Raw genomic sequence first — 6908 nt, 5'->3', positions numbered from 1 at the left:
ACACACACACACACACACACACACACACACACACACACACACACACACACACACACACACACACACACACACACACACACACACACACATGGTTACAAAACATTAGAATGTGTGTGTGTGTGTCACACCATCTATCTATCCATTTATCGATCTCATGTGTTGTGTGTGTGTGTGTGGGTGAGTAACATTAGAATGTGTGTGTGTGTGTGTCCATCTATCCATTTATCTATCCATTTATCGAACAGTGGTGTCTCTGTCAGCCCATGTGTGTGTGTGTGTGTGTGTGTGTGTGTGTGTGTGTGTCCCATGTGTGTGTGTGTGTGTGTGGTGTGTGTGTGTGTGTGTCCATCTATCTATCCATTTATCGTAGAGTGAGTGTGTGTGTGTGCTCTCTGTCAGCCCATGTGTGTGTGTGTGTGTGTGTGTGTGTGTGTGTGTCCAGGGTGTGTGTGTGTGGTGTGTGTGTGTGTGTGTGTGTGTGTGTGTGTGTGTGTGTGTGTGTCCCCGTGTGACATGTATTGTACTCACATCATAACCTTGGCTTCCTCTATGAAGTCCTCTTCGTACATGGCCCCCTCTCTGATAGCCTTGATGGCTACTTTGTGTTGAGCTCGCCATTTCCCCAGCCGCACCACCCCAAACTGACCACAACCCAGCTCCTTCATGAAGGTCAGCTCACAAGGGTTGATCTCCCACTTCTCTGTATGGAGTAGAGTAGAGTAGAGTAGAGTAGAGTAGAGTAGGACAGGGTAGAGTAGAATAGGGTAGAGTAGAATAGAGTAGAGTAGGACAGGGTAGAGTAGAGTAGAATAGAGTAGAGTAGGACAGGGTAGAGTAGAACAGTGTAGAGTAGAATAGGGTAGAGTAGGACAGGGTAGAGTAGAGTAGAATAGGGTAGAGTAGGACAGAGTAGAGTAGAGTAGGGTAGGGTACAGTAGAGTAGAGTAGGGTAGGACAGGGTAGAGTAGAATAGGGTAGAGTAGGACAGGGTAGAGTAGAGTAGGGTAGGGTAGAGTAGAGTAGAGTAGGGTAGGGTACAGTAGAGTAGAGTAGGGTAGGACAGGGTAGAGTAGAGTAGGGTAGGACAGGGTAGAGTAGAGTAGAACAGGGTAGAGTAGAGTAGAGAAGAGTAGGGTAGGACAGGGTAGAGTAGAGTAGGGTAGGACAGGGTAGAGTAGAGTAGGGTAGGACAGGGTAGAGTAGAGTAGGGTAGGACAGGGTAGAGTAGAGTAGGGTAGGGTAGAGGGTAGAGTAGAGTAGAGTAGAACAGGGTAGAGTAGAGTAGAGTAGAGTAGAACAGGGTAGAGTAGAGTAGAGAAGAGTAGGGTAGGACAGGGTAGAGTAGAGTAGAACAGGGTAGAGTAGAGTAGAGTAGAGTAGGGTAGGACAGGGTAGAGTAGAGTAGAGTAGGACAGGGTAGAGTAGAGTAGAGTAGAACAGGGTAGAGTAGAGTAGAGTAGAACAGGGTAGAGTAGAGTAGAGTAGAACAGGGTAGAGTAGAGTAGAGTAGGGTAGAACAGGGTAGAGTAGAGTAGGGTAGGACAGGGTAGAGTAGAGTAGAACAGGGTAGGGTAGGACAGGGTAGAGTAGAGTAGAACAGGGTAGAGTAGAGTAGAGACAGGGTAGAGTAGAACAGGGTAGAGTAGAACAGGGTAGAGTAGAACAGGGTAGAGTAGAGTAGAGTAGAACAGAACAGGGTAGAGTAGAGTAGAACAGGGTAGAGTAGAACAGGGTAGAGTAGGGTAGAGGACAGAACAGAGGGGTAGAGTAGAGAGTAGAACAGGGGTAGAGTAGAACAGGGTAGAGTAGAGAACAGGGTAGAAGAGTAGAGTAGAACAGGGTAGAGTAGAACAGGGTAGAGTAGAACAGGGTAGAGTAGAGTAGGGTAGAACAGGGTAGAGTAGAGTAGAACAGGGTAGAGTAGAGTAGAACAGGGTAGAGTAGAGTAGAGAAGAGTAGAACAGGGTAGAGTAGAGTAGGGTAGAGTAGAACAGGGTAGAGTAGAACAGGGTAGAGTAGAACAGGGTAGAGTAGAACAGGGTAGAGTAGAGTAGAGTAGAACAGGGTAGAGTAGAGTAGAACAGGGTAGAGTAGAGTAGAACAGGGTAGAGTAGAACAGGGTAGAGTAGTGTAGAACAGGGTAGAGTAGAGTAGAACAGGGTAGAGTAGAGTAGAACAGGGTAGAGTAGAACAGGGTAGAGTAGAACAGGGTAGAGTAGAACAGGGTAGAGTAGTGTAGAATCTCACCGTAGCTGAAGCCTGCTGTGGATGGAGCAGATCTCTCCTTCCCTACTGGATACCTCAACCTGGCTACCAGACCTGAGAGAGAGGAGAGGAGAGAGAGAAAGAGAGGAGGCGCAAGAGAGAGAGGGGTGAGAGAGGAGATAAAAGGGCGAGAGCGAGAGAGACTCTGGCAATGTTAACATATGTTTCCCATGCTAATAAAGAGCCTTGAATTGAAGTGAAAGAGTGTGTGTATCCCATGTGAATACGTGTGTGTGTGTGTGTGTGTGTGTGTGTGTGTGTGTGTGTGTGTGTGTGTGTGTGTGTGTGTGTGTGCTCTACCTGCAGCGTTGTGATTGTGGTACTCGATGAGGTCAGGTATCAAGGTGAACAGGTGTTTCTCAGCCAGGTAGAACTGTCTGGGGCAGCCTGAGGTCTCCTTGATGTGGTAATGCCGGATAGCTGCACCTCCCTCCCTATGACGTTCACACAACATTTATACAACGTTCGAATTATGTTTTACTGACACAAGTATTCTAACATTATGAACTAGGGGGATGCGTACCCTGCTGACTTGGTGTACAGGGAGACTGTGTAGGCGCCTGGCTTACTGGAGTCTCTTACCATGAACCCTCCCTCTTTATCCTGTACAGGGAGACAGAGTTACACAGACAGTACACACACACACACACACACTACACAAACACGCACACTACAGACAGTACACACACCACAGACAGTACACACACCACAGACAGTACACACACACGCTACAGACAGTACACACACACGCCAGACAGTACACACACACGCTACAGACAGTACACACACACGCTACAGACAGACACACACACACAGACAGTAAACACACACACACACACCCACACAGACAGTAAACACACCCACACAGACAGTAAACACACCCACACAGACAGTAAACACACCCACACACAGTAAACACACCCACACACACAGTAAACACGCCCACACACACAGTAAACACGCCCACACACACAGTAAACACGCCCACACAGACATAAATAAAAACAGTTTCTCGCCTCTGTCCGCAGTAGTTCTTCAGCTTTGTTCCGGTTGACATGTTTACTGTACCAGCTGAAACACACAACACTAATCCATTAGTTCACACTGCAATGTCATATAACACTCAAAGACTCACCCAAATAAAATCTCAACATTTATTACATTGTTTGATATACAAAAAAAAAAAACACAAAAATATTTTTTTTAAAGTCCAATAGTTTGTGGACACTTGCTCGTTGTAGACACTCTTCAGGGAAGTCTTTCCACTAAAACAATGGATCATTTGAAGGGACTTTGTTCCATTCAACCACAAGAGGATTAGTGATGTCAGCCACTGATGTTGGGCGATTAGGCTCGCAATCGGCGTTCCAATTCACCCCCACCCCCCAAAAAAATCACATTTATTATTATTTAACCAGGTAGGCAAGTTGAGAACAAGTTCTCATTTACAATTGCGACCTCAACTGGCCTACCTGGTTAAATAAAAGTAGAAATAAAAAAAATATGAAAAAAATAAAATAGCTGGCCTACCTAAACTTTACATTTAAATAAAAGTATTTAGAAATAAAAAAACCTTATGACATAGTGAAAAAACAATAAAAATCTTTTAAGGGCTGGCTTTATCCTACTAGACTATCTAAACTTTAGTCATCATGATTGAATTACTGACCGGGGGACACGATTAAATTGTCAGTCAGTCTCAGATATATTAAAATGTGCAAACCTTTCTCCCCATCCTCTGGCAAAATGTGGAGAATTTTCAGAAATAACATTTAGCAATTTTATAACTTATCTTCGCCCAGTGACAAAATGTGTAGATTTGCATGAAAATAACTGTTAAAAAAAAAAGAGAGAGAGAGGGGGGGATGCTAAGATGTTTGGCTCGCAATGTTGGTGGTGATGGTTATTATAAAGTTGACATTTAAGTTTACATTTCAAAATGGTTATGGTATGGACGTACCAAGGATCCCTCTTAGCATCTACCCTTGCGTTGATGTACAAAACAATGTAAAACGGTATGTCCCTCGCGGCACTTTACTCACGCATACTGTTCCAGGTTCCCCAATTTTTTATCTGTCACGTAGTTGCTGGGGATGTAGCCCTCCTTCCTGCATGTCAACAAACAAACAAACAAACAAACTCAATAGTAGCGGGCCAACCATAGAAGAAGAAGCGACAAAGATGTGCAGTGTGAGAGTCCAAGATTATACCGGGGGCCAAGCTACCTACAGTGAGAGATGCTATACCGGGGGCCAAGCTACCTACAGTGAGAGATGATATACCGGGGGCCAAGCTACAGTGAGAGATGATATACCGGGGCCAAGCTACCTACAGTGAGAGATGATATACCGGGGCCAAGCTACAGTGAGAGATGATATACCGGGGGCCAAGCTACCTACAGTGAGAGATGCTATACCAGGGGCCAAGCTACCTACAGTGAGAGATGATATACCAGGGGCCAAGCTACAGTGAGAGATGATATACCAGGGGCCAAGCTACAGTGAGAGATGCTATACCAGGGGCCAAGCTACAGTGAGAGATGATATACCAGGGGCCAAGCTACAGTGAGAGATGATATACCGGGGGCCAAGCTACAGTGAGAGATGATATACTGGGGGCCAAGCTACAGTGAGAGATGATATACCAGGGGCCAAGCTACCTACAGTGAGAGATGATATACCGGGGCCAAGCTACCTAGTGAGAGATGATATACCGGGGCCAAGCTACAGTGAGAGATGATATACCGGGGGCCAAGCTACAGTGAGAGATGATATACCGGGGGACAAGCTACCTACAGTGAGAGATGATATACCGGGGGACAAGCTACCTACAGTGAGAGATGATATACCGGGGGCCAAGCTACAGTGAGAGATGATATACCGGGGGCCAAGCTACAGTGAGAGATGATATACCGGGGACAAGCTACAGTGAGAGATGATATACCGGGGCCAAGCTACAGTGAGAGATGATATACCGGGGGACAAGCTACCTAGTGAGAGATGATATACCGGGGCCAAGCTACCTACAGTGAGAGATGATATACCGGGGCCAAGCTACCTACAGTGAGAGATGATATACCAGGGGACAAGCTACCTACAGTGAGAGATGATATACCGGGGCCAAGCTACCTAGTGAGAGATGATATACCGGGGGCCAAGCTACAGTGAGAGATGATATACCGGGGGCCAAGCTACAGTGAGAGATGATATACCGGGGGCCAAGCTACCTACAGTGAGAGATGATATACCGGGGGCCAAGCTACCTACAGTGAGAGATGATATACCGGGGGCCAAGCTACCTACAGTGAGAGATGATATACCGGGGGCCAAGCTACCTACAGTGAGAGATGATATACCGGGGGCCAAGCTACAGTGAGAGATGATATACCGGGGGCCAAGCTACCTACAGTGAGAGATGATATACCGGGGCCAAGCTACCTACAGTGAGAGATGATATACCGGGGGCCAAGCTACCTACAGTGAGAGATGATATACCGGGGGCCAAGCTACCTACAGTGAGAGATGATATACCGGGGGCCAAGCTACCTACAGTGAGAGATGATATACCGGGGGCCAAGCTACAGTGAGAGATGATATACCGGGGGCCAAGCTACAGTGAGAGATGATATACCGGGGGCCAAGCTACAGTGAGAGATGATATACCGGGGGCCAAGCTACAGTGAGAGATGATATACCGGGGCCAAGCTACAGTGAGAGATGATATACCGGGGCCAAGCTACAGTGAGAGATGATATACCAGGGGCCAAGCTACAGTGAGAGATGCTATACCAGGGGCCAAGCTACAGTGAGAGATGCTATACCAGGGGCCAAGCTACCTACAGTGAGAGATGCTATACCGGGGGCCAAGCTACCTACAGTGAGAGATGATATACCGGGGGCCAAGCTACAGTGAGAGATGATATACCGGGGGCCAAGCTACCTACAGTGAGAGATGATATACCGGGGGCCAAGCTACCTACAGTGAGAGATGATATACCGGGGGCCAAGCTACAGTGAGAGATGCTATACCAGGGGCCAAGCTACAGTGAGAGATGCTATACCAGGGGCCAAGCTACAGTGAGAGATGCTATACCAGGGGCCAAGCTACAGTGAGAGATGCTATACCAGGGGCCAAGCTACAGTGAGAGATGATATACCAGGGGCCAAGCTACAGTGAGAGATGATATACCGGGGCCAAGCTACAGTGAGAGATGATATACCAGGGGCCAAGCTACAGTGAGAGATGATATACCAGGGGCCAAGCTACAGTGAGAGATGATATACCGGGGGCCAAGCTACCTACAGTGAGAGATGATATACCGGGGGCCAAGCTACAGTGAGAGATGATATACCAGGGGCCAAGCTACAGTGAGAGATGCTATACCAGGGGCCAAGCTACAGTGAGAGATGATATACCGGGGGCCAAGCTACAGTGAGAGATGATATACCGGGGCCAAGCTACCTACAGTGAGAGATGATATACCGGGGGCCAAGCTACAGTGAGAGATGATATACCGGGGGCCAAGCTACAGTGAGAGATGATATACCAGGGGCCAAGCTACAGTGAGAGATGATATACCGGGGGCCAAGCTACAGTAAGAGATGATATACCAGGGGCCAAGCTACAGTGAGAGATGCTATACC

At 47.4% G+C, this 6908-nt stretch overlaps 1 protein-coding gene and 1 long non-coding RNA gene across 3 annotated transcripts in view; both read right to left on the bottom strand.

Moving 5' to 3' along the window:
* Positions 1–6908, bottom strand: part of tec (tec protein tyrosine kinase) — a 66425-nt gene that overhangs the window by 21409 nt on the left and 38108 nt on the right. Inside the window, exons 8-13 of the mRNA XM_052498192.1 lie at positions 4308–4369; positions 3282–3336; positions 2789–2868; positions 2566–2699; positions 2248–2319; positions 529–700 (exon numbers count right to left, since the gene is read on the bottom strand). Coding sequence (XP_052354152.1) covers positions 529–700; positions 2248–2319; positions 2566–2699; positions 2789–2868; positions 3282–3336; positions 4308–4369 — 575 coding nt within the window. The remainder of the gene's footprint in view (positions 1–528; positions 701–2247; positions 2320–2565; positions 2700–2788; positions 2869–3281; positions 3337–4307; positions 4370–6908) is intronic.
* On the bottom strand, positions 4728–6835 carry LOC127916419 (uncharacterized). Of its 2 annotated transcripts, XR_008094938.1 has the most exons (5): positions 6727–6835; positions 6137–6272; positions 5703–5938; positions 5492–5599; positions 4728–4924 (listed from the first exon to the last, which is right to left on the bottom strand). It is a non-coding gene; the product is annotated as an uncharacterized LOC127916419 (long non-coding RNA). The 2 variants fall into 2 exon arrangements; XR_008094937.1 differs by lacking the exon at positions 4728–4924 and having other exon boundaries at positions 5421–5599.

The sequence above is a fragment of the Oncorhynchus keta genome, chromosome 35 (assembly GCF_023373465.1).
Source record: "Oncorhynchus keta strain PuntledgeMale-10-30-2019 chromosome 35, Oket_V2, whole genome shotgun sequence".
NCBI classification, from domain to species: domain Eukaryota; kingdom Metazoa; phylum Chordata; class Actinopteri; order Salmoniformes; family Salmonidae; genus Oncorhynchus; species Oncorhynchus keta.
Note: the sequence above shows the minus strand (reverse complement) of the source record. Positions and strands in the feature narration are given on the sequence as shown.